Here is a 12,558-nt window from a genome sequence, read left to right as displayed (position 1 = left end):
TAAGCTGGAAATTATTGAATGCATGCACGTCTTTCATTGAGTTAACTTAGTTTACAGTCTAGCCCTAGTATGTTAACTTCAGACTGGAATTTTATCAGGTGCTTAACATGTGAGATGAGCAATCTTATGTATACGCATTATTTTTTTATTGCTCACAGGCAGCTTACAATGTGTTTCGTTTTTGCTAAGCTCCAGCAGCATTCAAAAGATGAAAATAACACCCCGGTGAACTGCGTGCACAGTAGCTCTAAGCTAGGGGTTTTGGCAACAAAGATGGAGTTAGACATCTACGTACTGCAACTGGTTTCAAATCCTCATTTAAATGCAAGGTTAATAACAGAGATCTTTCTTTTCCACATTGACCATTAAGAAACACTTACGCTACTGTCGGTTTTGCCTGTTTATTGGAGTTTGCAAAGCAGATCTCCAGTGTTTTAGATGTTAACAAAATGTTGAGGCTAATAACAGAAATCAACTATATTGAGCAAGATTAGTAAACATGTGAATGGAGTGTAATTATATGGCAGGCAGCATTATGTTAAACAGTGCTTTAAATTAACATGCTTTCTGTCAAAGCAATCATACAGTCAGTATAATTAGGTTACTTTTGCTGCAAGATTAACTGAAACCAAGAAAAAGGAAGAAAACGTTGCATTCAGATTTCCTGTTAAAATGGAGGGGGGATATTATGCATATTAATATTCCAGAAAGTTTCTTGTTAGAAGAACTTGGCTTCGTGGTGAACTTTCTGAGCAGACATTCCTAATTACAGTCCTTGTTAGCCCAATTTGTTATCTAGCTAGCTTGGAAGTCACAGCACTGTTAAATTTATCCCTCATCTTAATTTTTTCCAGACTTGATGAAGGACAATCCAAACAAGAGCTGGCTTGCATTCACAGGTCTTTTACAGAGTGGTGCCAAGCTTATGAGGGAGTTCGTTTACCAGTGATGAGTTTTAACCATGGACACATCCTCACATACATTGTGCAAGAGATGAGAAATCTGTGTAAACAGATGAACACAATTTTCTTATTCATAGCAGTTGCAGAGTTATCATGTAAGAGGCAAATATTTCATATTTTCCACCAGTTTTCCATATGTCTGATGACTAAATGGCTTCAGCAGAAGCTGCAATGCATTGGAGAAAGGATTTATCACAGCTGCATTTATTTTCCTCTACTTCATGGCTTCAGCATTCATGGAGACATTGTTTGGCTTGAAGAGGAGGATTCACTTGCCTTTCCGCCTGTAGTCCAGTATTACTATTGAATCTCCTGTTTGGAGGCAGAGAAAAAGAGATTATTGGGGAAAAAAAAAAAAAGTCACAATAGAGAAGTCCTCCCACAGCCCAAGCACACTGTTGGGAGGAGGATGTGAACCTGGCCCCAGCCTCCCACCATCCCTGGGGAACTGAACCCCTCTGGGAGTGGGAGTGGGCTGTGAGTGAATGGCTCGGACCAGCTGCTAACGCTGAAGTGCTGCAGAAGTCGAATGGGATGTCCCTAGCAAGCAAGGCGTTACTCGACTACTGAGGAATGATTTGAAATCTAGCATGGGCCACATCCGTTGAAAATAATGGTGCTTTGCTGGTGGGGGAAAAACTATCTGCCACCAAACAAGCCTGGCTTGGTGCAAGAATATGTGAAAATAAAGCTCACCTGAAAAGGCAACAGATGATTAATCCTGCAGCTAAGGTATCTGGAGCATCCTCACGTGTCTGGCCAGGATGGCAGAGGACCTGCCAAAGACCCACAGCTTTCTGAAGCACCAGCTAGAGACCAGATGTGCTACTGTGGGGCACCAGGTGTGGCAATAACCAAATATATTTGGGTACCCTTATCTAAAGCGCTGTCTCGGCCTCTCTTCTTCCCTGTTGATGATCCTTTATTCACAGGGAACCCTCTTTTAAAGGTGCTTTCCTTGTCCATAGACCTCAGAGGCTCTGAAACATTAATTGCTGTATTTTATTTATCTCCAGCCTGCATAGCATTTGGCAATTGGCCTGATACAGAACAAAATCCTGGCATTTCTTCCTTCTCAAATGATCCTGTAAGTATTTTGTACTGACCAAATAGAAATTTTAAAGATGAGGGAGAAAAAACTCCACCAAAAAACCACCTAGCCTATTAGGCCAGGGACAGCATATTAGCAAGCACCTGTTGATGTCTGGCCTCCAGTGATGAAATTGTAAGCCCTGGGTTGCCAGAGCTTCCGATCCAGTCTGCCTCCAGTGGATCATCAGATAAACTTGTCAGCAAGAGCAGAGCGTGTGACAGATGGTGCAGGTTTCCTTTAAATAGCTAGACTCCTCTACCCGAGGGGTAAACTGCAGCTTGGGGGAGTGACAAATATGAAGGATATAAATATGCCATCACAGGTTTGTGGCACAACTAGGATGAATGGATGAGACAAAAGTAAATATTCCTATTTAGTTTGCAAACTCTGGGCTGTAAATCCTCTTAAATTCGAGTTCCATTTGTCACTGGCAATATAGTGAAATTGTAGATATAAACATTATTTGTTCACTGAAAGAAATAGATATACCCTGGACTCTTATTCTTTGTTCTTAAAGGCGTGATAGAACAAATGAAGATATCTTCTAGACAGGAGGCTCAGTTCAAAAATCCCTCCCTAAAGTAGTAAAGAAGTAAGAGGGCTGTAATAACGATGGGTGGAACCTGTGTCTGGATCCATAATTATCTGCAGATCATAAGCATTTTAACATTCATACAAAAACTGCTGTTCATAAGCCTGTACCAGTGCAACAGTAGAATGACTTTGTACCCCACACAGATGCTCTTTGCAGCCCTTCATTTGCCACTCTGGTTTCTGCAATCTCAATAGCTGCTCAGGAGAATGAGAGCATCAAGAATTCAATCATATTATAATAGTGCTTTGTAATGCACGGATTCACGCGCAGTCACATAGGCTGGCGTTTACCAATAGCTGATACAAGGTATTAAGGGAGCTTGGTTTCACAAACACATAAACATAAAAACAAAACCCAGGGAAAACAACCAGTTCCTAAAACTTGTTTTATTTTTCTGGAAAATGCATTTAATGCAAAAGTACTCCAAAAAGAAGAGGAAAAAAACATTAAAGAGAAGATTGCCATCTAACTTTAGCTCAGGCTTAGGTGAATACATTTCAGCAATGTCTTCACAAGATATTCAAGAGCTCGTAGAAGATCTGGAGGAGCACATTCATCCGTGCACTGGGCACGAGGAAGTTACTGCAACATAAATTTCCTCTTTTTCTTGAGAGCAACGGCTCTTATTCTTGTTGTACTGCTTTATCCCTTGCTTTAGAGTATCTTTAATTCCGGCTTTGCCCCTGCAGTGTTCCTCAGCCACCTGCTGACCAAAGCTTTCCCTTCTGGAGGGCAGTGAGCATCCAGGCATGAGTCTGTTGGAGCTGCTGCCCACTCGGACAGCCAGCCTCCCTTTCTGCCCCGTTTCTCTCCCAAAGGCCAGTTCCACCACCTGGGGATGAGCATTTCTCTGGATGTTGGCAGAGAGAGGCCTTGGGGCTGTAAAGTCTCACAAGTGGTTTGCCCAGTGTCTCTCAGCAGGCATTTAAATCACTGGTGGAGTGGGTAGCTGTTGCTACCTGTAGCTCCTATCCACCTGCATTTCAAAGTATTGAAATGAAGCAGGTGATTAATGTTGTTTTGCATTTTTTTTTCAGGTGTGTTAGATGGAAGACAAATGAATCTGCTCCATCTTCAAAAGCTGGTGCCAGAGAAGACACCTCACCTGAAATGTTGCTCTCTGATGTGGAGAACTTTGATCCGGATTTCTCCCAAGGACCTGGTTGTCTCACCGGGAGCAAAACCCGAGGGAAAACTGCTTTGCTTTATTTTTGAGGGTTCTAGTTTGACTGGTCAAAGTGACATGAGATCAGTTGCCTGCGTGATGTTTTCTACCCATCGGGAATGGGAGAAGCTATTGCACGGTTCATCTTTGGTACTCAGACCCTGCAGCCAAATTCTTGGCTGAGGTAAATTTATGGCAGTAAAAGAATCAGCCCATTGTTTCTAGTTACCCTCTTTGGAGTTTCTGTATTGCTCAACATTGTCTAGTACTCTAGAAACTCTGGGATTTAAAACAAAAAAAAAGTCATTACTGGTACTATTTTCTCTGCCTCTCAGGCTGTGCAGCTGGGTTGCCTTAGTTACCACCAATCCAACTGTGCAAGGGGAGGAAGAGGCACATGAGAGATAATACATTTTTAAAACCTCCAATACTGTATGAAACAGTTTGTCTATAAATAATAAAACAAATATAGGGTCTGGCATCTTTTGGTTGTTCCGAAAAGGAAAAACAAGGTTATATTATTTGACAGCCTGGATTTTCCAGCTCTCAGAAATGATACGGCATCTTTTTGGTCAAGCACAGGATGTAGCTTTAAAAATTACTTGCTTGAAGCTGAAAGCTGCCATCCATAGACTTTGGAATAAGTTGGAACTGAATGTAGTTTTAAGGGTGAAAAAGAGTAAATATTTATGTAGCTGGTTTTAGGAAAAGCAATAGTGGCCTGAAGCTATGAAGGAACATGGAAGAGAGCCCATATGAAGCATGGGATGCTGTGAGACAAGCTTCATTTGCAGCCGACAGTCTGCCACGGGATGTAAGTCCAGAAGGAAACCAGGCTTGCCACTCATGTGGAGCTATTTGTTAATCACTTCTTGCACCTTCGAATAAACACAACTTATCCGGGCGCAAACTCGGCAAGCTTTCTTCCTTCAGGCGGGAAAGAAAGAAAAAGAAAAGCTGCCCCGGAGCCTTTCCCTTTGGGGCAAAGCCTGGTGACAGCAGCCCAGGCAGGGGGCTCTGCCTTGGCAGATGCCACCAGCGCCGGGTCTAATTGCTTGGTGGCTGCAGGTGTTGCTGGAGAAGGGGTTTCCAGATGTGCTTATAGGAACCCGGTGGACAATTGCGTTACTCTGTAATTCAAACTGTGCCTTTGGGGCACTGAGCAGAAAGCAAAAGAGAGGGCAGAAGCGCCCTCCCATGTACCCTTTCTTTTGGGGGAGGGAGAAGGTGGGCAGGGTGAAGGGTTTGGAGAGATGAAGAAGTCTGTCCTTTACCACCACAGATTGTTTTGCTTTACATGTGTTGGTTTTTTGTTTGGTTGGGGGGTTTGGGGTTTTTTGTTTTGTTTTTTTTCCTGCAGGGTTATTTTAACTGCATCATCGACCTTATCGTGGTGGGAAAGTGAGACAGGAAAGGGTAGGATGAAAAAAAGTACGTGGAGCCATTTTTGCTGTGAGAAGAAAGGTATGTTGGAATCGCGTCTTCATTCAGTTTGCAGCTCTCTTTGGCAATGCTGAGCCAAAGATTTGTCTCAGTCAGGAACATATTAAGACTCTGGCACGCTGTAATTTGGAATAGCTTCTCTCTGGCTGTGTTTCAATGCTTATTGGGACCTTGTTATCAATACCAGCTTAAGGAAGTCCTACCCTTCTCTTGGGTGGACACAGCTGGGAAATGGATTGGGAAAATGATCTGAGTTGAAAACAGCCCCTGCTTGCAAGAAACAGGCGTGTGTGGTGGAGTAGGGAGGAGTGAGGGGCGGTGGGCAGGAGCTTATTGAGGATGTATTGCTGCCAAAGCCCCCGTATTATCGAACTGCAGCCTCAGATACCGCAGAGTTGCCAGCTTTTGGGGTGCAGCTTCTTTTATCAGCGTACAGCAAATCCAGGCAATGCTGCCAGGCCTGGGGGTGAAGAGCTGAGGATGCCTGCGAAGTAGCAAGAGTTTGCACAAACATGGGGAACCGTGACTCAGGGGGAGGTGCTGCACGTGGATGAAGACACCATGTAATTGTTAAGGCCGTGATTTTGTGGCTCCTCTGAAAAATGCCAAGTATCACACCAGATATCAACGGAGGTTATCGTGTATGCCGGGTTGATATATTATCTTCTGAGGTTACATTCATGCTACATTCATGGGGGGGCTTTTCAGCCTTTCTGTGTGCACAGAAAAGGAAGTTGACTGCTTGCCCAGTTTCTTTAGAAATCTCTAACATCTCTTAAGTGAGTATATTTAGTCAGCTGTTCAAAATGCATCTAATTTTTGCAGTTAATTTGATCTCTGCTTGGCACAACCTTTTGTCCGATCAATTAACACCTTGAAAATCAAATTATTTTAATTCTGATTATCTCCAACTTGCGCATCAGGCATACTTTAGGCCTGAAATTACTAATACGTACTCAGAGATGAAAAAATCTGATATCTAGATGTGTCAGATATCAGATTTCATATAAAGACCTATACTGTCTTGTAGCGATGATACGGTCTTTGATTAGTAATAGTTAATGGTTATGTGATGCCCCTTAAACCAGAGCTAGTGCAGAAAGGCTGCAGATCTGTTTTCATTTACCAGCAATCCTCATCTTGTATCATGTTTATGCAAGAATAGAATTCAGCCAAAATTTCCAAACATGGACATGTAGAGCAAGCATCTTATTTGCAAAGGTATCGAGCAGTGAAGTTGGTTATTCAGCACATTTGAAAGTCAATCTGCTGCTTTTAGGTAGCTGAGTACGGATGGTGAGAGACTAGCTACAGACACTCTACTTTGGCTTGACAGGCATGTGAGACTTCACAAAATGGATCAGGCATCAAACGTTCCCTAAGAACAGAGGGAGGTTGTCTTATTTATTTTCAGAGGTGTTTTTGCAGTGTTTTTTCTTTCATCAGAAAGCTAGTTTAGGAAATTGCAAATGCTCACACATTTGTCCTAAATAAAATACACACGTTTTCCTGACAGAAACACTTTCATCCTCAAAAACTTTATCTTGAATGAAAAGAAGAGGGGAAACCAGAAGGGAAAATACTAATACTACTACTACTAATAACAACAATAATAACAATAATAATATCCCATGCCAAAACCCCAAAGCTGCTTCATCAGTTCTTTCTTTCTTCCACCTGTTGAACGTGTCCTCCTAAACTACTTTTTTTTTTTTCTAACTGCCCATTTGTCCAAGGAAGCTGCCTTTCATTTTCTTTAAATCACTACTGATTATACCACTACCAAAGCAGACGGGAGATGTTCTCAACAGTTCGTAAAACTTTCTGAAGTGTTGTTTTACTCACGGAGCTGCTGCAATTGCTTTCACTTGGATACACTAATGCCTTCCTAGAAATTGTCAGTAAACAATGCCATTCCCTAGTCTGACAAACACCACATGATGCAGGTGCAAAGAGCTTTAGCCAGAGAGATTTGGCTTCTCTGGACCCTTGTTAGAGAAAGAATTCAAAATCCAGTGATTATGCTGGTAAGAAGTGCTTCTCAAGCCACATTAGAGTAACCTGGCCCAGCCTTTTATCTGGTAGGGTTGGAATTCTTGCTCTGATTTGTTCTCTGTTTGTTAGTAACTGGTTAGAACCTGGCAATCTCTATCAGACACCCAGATGCCACCCCCGCAGTGTACAAGGGCTCCCTTCCTCTCCTCACCTGCCTAGGCAATCACAGGAATTAATTTTAGATAATTTTTTTTTCATATGGATAGAAGTGAAAACCAAAACTTGGACTGACCCCATATCATACGGTTGAGGAACTCCCCGAAGGTGTAGAAAGAGACGACGATGGCAAGGCTACCGGCGAAAAAGGCTGCTAGCCCGGCCGGGCTGAACAAAGCAAAGAGAGGATATACCCACTCTCCTGTTACAGAATAAATCCACAGGACCCTAGGCAAGGAGAGAAATGACCTTTGGTTAGGATCATTCAGTCAGAAGAACCACTTCATGATTTCTAACTCCTGAAGGGCCAAGTTACCAAAATAATCTTGATACAGAGAAAATTAGCTCAGCTGTTGACAGATCTCTTTGGCATTTGGGCTATTTGCTGCGAAGCACACTTGAACCACTGCTAAATTAGATGGGTTTCAGCGCAGGTTGAAATGCACACAATGTTCTGCTGTCACCCTGGTGGCATTGGCTATTAACGGCAGTAAAATAACACTAAAACAGCAAAATGCTCAGAAATAGGGATGTGTACTTGGCTATTCCAAGTGAAGCTTATTCAAATAAGATCTCACATATATGTCTGCTTTTTAGTTACAACAGCTTTTCAGCCCCCATCCAGATCTCGAGGGACTGTGGAGGCAAAGTGCTGTTTCTCACTGTCTCTATCCTGCCACTGTTGACCACTGTTTTGGGGAGAGGAAAGAATTTTCAGGAGGAGAAGAGGGCAAGGGGAATTCTCCAGCACCTTTTCTCTTGGTCTAAGGGAAGGAGGAGACAAAGAGCAGGTAGGTAGGAAGCAGATGTAGCTGCTTTGCTCCTTTGTGCCAGAACCATCTGCAAAGCACTGTTTGGAAAAGGGAAAGAAGGAAAAGGAAGAGGATGAACATGCCTGCTTTATAGGGCTTCTTTTCTTCTATTTAGGCCCTCTCTTTCTGCCTTTTTCTTTTCTCAAAAAACATCTTGTAGTGGCTGTCAGTTCACTGATAATATTTTCATTGTTTATGGCTCCTAAGAGTGGCTGGTAGTAAATGCCTGGACTTAAGAATATAAAAATGGCCTTTTTATGTTAAATATAGGAAAAAAAAAACATTTTTATGGATCAAATTATATATATTTGTATTCAATATGTAAAGAATGTGAAAAACAGTGTAGATCTCCAGTGATTGTATGAGGATGTGCCATTATAACAATGGGCAGCACTTCCCTAAAAAGAACATTTGGGTCCAAAGAGTCCTAAAAGGTTTAATTCTTGATTAAAAAAAGACATCTGAGTATGCCATATTTTCCACCACCAGTGCTAACATGGGAATGCAACCCCACTCTCTCTGACGGCACCCAGCCTGCCACCTTACACTGAGCATCACTCCTTAAAGAGAAGTGACAAGCAGGCTGCCCCACCAGCCTGAAACTGTGTCACGAAACTGAGGAATGGGAGAGTGCTAAGAGAAAAAAAAAAAAAAAATCTGAAAAGATGATTTCTCCTTTCTCTAGTTAGAGAAGGAAGAGGTAAGGCATAAAAAAATAGGTGGGTTTTTACCTCGCCTGTAAAGAGAGATTCACTAATCCCCACCTAAGGGGTAGAGTGGAGAAATGGAGGGGGTTGGTAGCAGAGCTGCCTGGGCTGAGCACGCAAATGTTAAGTGTAGAGACTCATTGTCATGATTTAAGGTTCTTCCATCAAGCGAACAGGGCTGTGAAACATCTAAGTAATTTAAAAAAAAAAAAAAAGCCTGTACAGAAGGCCACAGAGAGGCTGAGCAGAAATACTGGTGCTAACTGGAGCCCGTGCAAATGTCGGCATGTGTTCTTCACTGCACAGGGCTACTGTTTTCTTAATGTGTCTCAAACAGTAAAACAGAGAGTGACAACCACCTTTATTTTATATAATGAGGAACTAGATTATCTTGATGCAATTTGGCCAGCTGGTGTGCCCCATATGAAGCACTCCAACGCGTATTTTCAAACCTAAACAAATGGCTGTGCAGGACCACTAAAGCACTTTCAGCTTCCTGACTTGGTGGGAGCTGTGTGTTGCCAGGTTTTTTTATCTTGGGGCATACCTCCAGATTCCTGAACTTACTCATTTTGGTCTCTGAATAGTTGACAGGTTTTGGTTTTAGTTTTGGGTTGGGTTTTTTTTGCTAGGGATTTCATAAAGTGCACCCCACAACTTGCAAATACATATTGCTTATTTCTCATGGGTAATCACCTGTTAAATACACATGTAGGATTCAGAGGCTTATTATTCTGAAGATTTCATTTTACCAAATTTCAACTTTTTACCAAGATTTTACCTTAGATTTCAGTGAGTGAGTCAGAAGCAGACAATGCCCTGAATTATGGGGGGGATAGATTGAGATAACAGCCCTGGGTATAACCAAAATTGCCAAACTGCTATAGGATAGAGGACAGCATATAGATACCAGGGAGAGGTGATGTGCTGTCATAGTACAGCTGGATGCAACTGGGGGATTTAGCCTGTCCTCTTGTTACCCATCCATTAATGTTATGGGACCACTGCTTTCAGTGAAGGGAAAAGAAAGTATCGCTAGGGAATTATTAAATGAGAAGATCCAGAAAGGAGAAAAGGACATATTGGCCACATATGAGCTCTCTGAGACTGTGGTTAATTCAAAATTAAAAGGTTGTGAACTGAAAAGGAGCATACAGTGAAGGAAAAATATTTTGATTCCTAACAGAGGTAGAATATGGACATATTACAAGAAAGCCATCAGTCTCTAGATTTAATTTGGTTTGGGGTTTTTTGTATTTTAGTTTCGTATACAGAGTGCAATCTATAATGACTTATATTCCCTTGCAAAGGTAGTTTGAACCTTTCTCCGAAGACACATGCAAAATTGGAAGATTAAGATTTATTTTTACTGATCTATTACCACTGAAATGGGAAAAGGCAATCTATTGTTACTTCCTTTTTAAGATCTAAAATGCAAGTTCTAAAATTTATATATTCTTCACTGTTTTCAATGTGATGACTCCAGGAGTAAGGCGTTACTTAATGCAACCAGGAGATGCAAGAACCATCCTCGCAAGAATTAAATAATACGCCTAATAGTTGTCTCAGCCCTGGTGTCTCACAACTGAAAGCCACCTTTCCTTTTTGCACACTATGGGTACTCAAAGCCGTAGCGAAGCCCCACTCAGAGGCAGGTACCTGGTGCAAGGCGTCACCGGCTGCTCAGTTTCTCCACTGCCTTGCAGGGACCAGTCTGTTCTCAGCCCATCGGCACTGGGGAAGGGGAAGCGCAGCAATGACAGTGACAATTCAAGGAGAGGCTTTTAGGAAGGACTCTGTTGCTTGTGAAACATAAGGTGCCCAAATGGCTTGCAGCACCAACAGTAAAATGTGTACACGTGTTAAGATTTCAGTGCAGAGGCTAAAAAAATTTTCTGTTAGTTGAAAGCTGTTGTTTGTGGTTGCAGGGAACCAAGACGAGGAGGCAAAAAGGAAGCAGACAGGAGGTTCCTTGCTGCCTCGGGAGGACAGAAAGCAACAGTATTGGAATCCTAGTATCTTTTATCCAGTTATTGGGGCCCTGGGACACAGGGGACAAGTGCTCTAAGGGACCGCCTTCCACTCAGGACCCTGGCAGCACCATGCAACATCAATTCAGAGAAGACACTGGGAGGGCACAAATGGGTTGACGCTTGTGTTGATCCTCATCCTCAGGTTCTGGCATGAGCTGTGTCTCCTGTGGGGTGGAATTGCTCAGCTGATAGGGGCTGTAGGGGAAAGCATGGCACACGTGACTGCAGCCGTTGCCTGGAGAGCCGTCTGGTCTCAAAGACAGTAAAAAACAAATGCTGTCAGAAGACAAGCAAAACAAAGCTGGTGTTAAGCAACTGGGTGTATCAGAACATAGAAAAGGAATTTAGGAAGCCGTGGTCGTAATCCTATTAGGCTCTGGGCTGGACTAGGGTAAATGTCTCCTAACTTGGTTACGTAATGTAGCAGTGAAGTCCATTGCTTCCACAGCCGCTCCGATGGGTTTCAAGTCACAAGAGCATTTCATCTGTGCAGTTTATTTTCTATTCCAGATTTTCTTTCGGTGGCCTGAAGGTAGCCTCTAGCTGAGAGGGAGAACTGGTGGGTAGGATTGGGAAGGATGGGCTCCCTCATAGTCCCAGTGATTTCTCAGAAATCTTTGCATGAGGACAAGTCACCTCCCTGCTGACCAGTTGTTCCTTATCCTCCACCCCAGGGCCTGGGTGTTTCCTGAGCTCTGGAAAGTGATATTGCAGCGTACCCCAAAACTACAAGGACCCGTTCCCGAGCTGATTCTCAGATTAAGGCCTCCAGACCCCAGCACTGCAGCCGGGATGCAACGAGCAGGAGCGGATGCAAACCCGGCTCCAAGGGGTGCGTGACAGACACAGAGGAGGTGGGTGGATGGCTATGGGCTGGGGGGGCAAGGGGGGAAGCTGGTTAGATCTAGTTTATTCTCTCAGGATCACCCTCCAACAGGTTGGAGATCAACTGTGGTACATTGCTGGCAAGGTAGGTGGTGTCCACCGGTGGAGTGGGAGGTGGTAGTGGGGCAGATGCCTCCTTGCTACCCGTCAGTTTGCACCTGGCTCTGAGTATCATTTTCTATCTCGAGTTTCTAAACCCAGCCATGTGTCCCTGCCAAATACCAAACTGAGTTTTACTCCTCTTCCGCTCCTGCGACCCCCAGACCTTTGAGATTTCGTGGTTTTGCAGTGAGCAAGGCAGTGAGCGGAGGTAAATTTGATGGTACTGGTAGAAATAAAAACTCCAACCCAGCAGAAGTAACTCAAAGTACCCCAGAGCTTATGGCAATTTAGTTGCTTTTCTATAAGAGGCCTTAGAAGAGCAGGAGATGCTATTTATGGTCTCAGGACCTGTATTGTGTTTGGAGAAACCTGCTCTGCATACGTCAGGAAATAGTTTCCATGGGTCTCAGCTGAAGTTTAAATGACTTCTCCACAGAATAGACTGCTGTCTCCTGTGTGCCTGGGATGGAACTTAGATTTAAGTACAGCATTTGGCCTTGTTTTACAAAGTAGGTCACTTGAAGAAAATGTTTTAAAGTACGTAATTCTT

General features: G+C 43.1%; 1 protein-coding gene across 1 annotated transcript in view; it reads right to left on the bottom strand.

The window, feature by feature from the left end:
- Positions 1–1,230: 1,230 nt before the first annotated feature.
- Positions 1,231–12,558, bottom strand: part of ADTRP (androgen-dependent TFPI-regulating protein) — a 32,189-nt gene continuing 20,861 nt past the window's right edge. Inside the window, exons 5-6 of the mRNA XM_010573217.1 lie at positions 7,546–7,697; positions 1,231–1,274 (exon numbers count right to left, since the gene is read on the bottom strand). Of these exons, the coding sequence (XP_010571519.1) occupies positions 1,231–1,274; positions 7,546–7,697 (196 nt within the window). The remainder of the gene's footprint in view (positions 1,275–7,545; positions 7,698–12,558) is intronic.

The sequence above is a fragment of the Haliaeetus leucocephalus genome, unplaced genomic scaffold (assembly GCF_000737465.1).
Source record: "Haliaeetus leucocephalus isolate CR32 unplaced genomic scaffold, Haliaeetus_leucocephalus-4.0 Scaffold373, whole genome shotgun sequence".
Lineage (NCBI taxonomy): Eukaryota > Metazoa > Chordata > Aves > Accipitriformes > Accipitridae > Haliaeetus > Haliaeetus leucocephalus.
Note: the sequence above shows the minus strand (reverse complement) of the source record. Positions and strands in the feature narration are given on the sequence as shown.